This window comes from Meleagris gallopavo, unplaced genomic scaffold (assembly GCF_000146605.3).
Source record: "Meleagris gallopavo isolate NT-WF06-2002-E0010 breed Aviagen turkey brand Nicholas breeding stock unplaced genomic scaffold, Turkey_5.1 ChrUn_random_7180001849637, whole genome shotgun sequence".
In the NCBI taxonomy this organism is placed as follows: Eukaryota; Metazoa; Chordata; class Aves; order Galliformes; family Phasianidae; genus Meleagris; species Meleagris gallopavo.
Genome location: NW_011116882.1, coordinates 1 through 550, shown reverse-complemented (window position 1 = coordinate 550; position 550 = coordinate 1). Strand labels below are relative to the sequence as shown.

At 63.8% G+C, this 550-nt stretch overlaps 1 protein-coding gene across 1 annotated transcript; it reads right to left on the bottom strand.

The window, feature by feature from the left end:
• Positions 1-5: 5 nt before the first annotated feature.
• LOC109364360 (mucin-13-like) lies at positions 6-544 on the bottom strand (the record flags this gene model as incomplete). Its single annotated transcript, XM_019611000.1, has 1 exon — positions 6-544. A coding segment is annotated over exon 1 (534 nt), but the record flags the coding sequence as incomplete, so codon positions are not given.
• Between the last annotated feature and the right edge of the window lie 6 nt (positions 545-550).

Sequence of the window (550 nt, the reverse complement as noted above, 5' to 3'; positions counted from 1 at the left end):
TCGGCACCAGGGGCTCGCTCCGGGGGCTGGCTCAGCCCGGGGGGTGTCTGGGTGCCAAACGGCCGCGCCGTGCGGTTCTTCACCGGTTTGGGTTTGGCCAGGGTGAGGTGGACCTCGTAGTACTGCCTGCCCTGAGCCCCGCTCTGTGCCTGCGTGGCTGGGGCAGCTGTCCCTGGGGGTGTGCTGGCCGTCACTGTGGGTATGTTGGATGTCACCACGGGTGCACTGGATGTCACCATGGGCGGACTTGCTGTCCCCAAGGTTGCATTGGCCATTCCCACGGCTGCGTCGGCCATCCTCATCGGTGTGTTGGTTGCCACCATGGGTGTGCTGGCTGTCCCCATTGGCACACTGGTTGTCACTATATGTGTGCTGGCCGTCCCTACGGGCATGCTGGCTGTCCCAGTGGGAGTACTGGCTGTCACCATGGGGACGCTGGGTGTCCCTGTGGTTATGTTGGCTGACACCATGGGCGCACTGGCTGTCACCATGGCTGTGTTGGCCATTGCCACACCAGTAGGTACGCTGGCTGTCACCATGGGTGCACTAG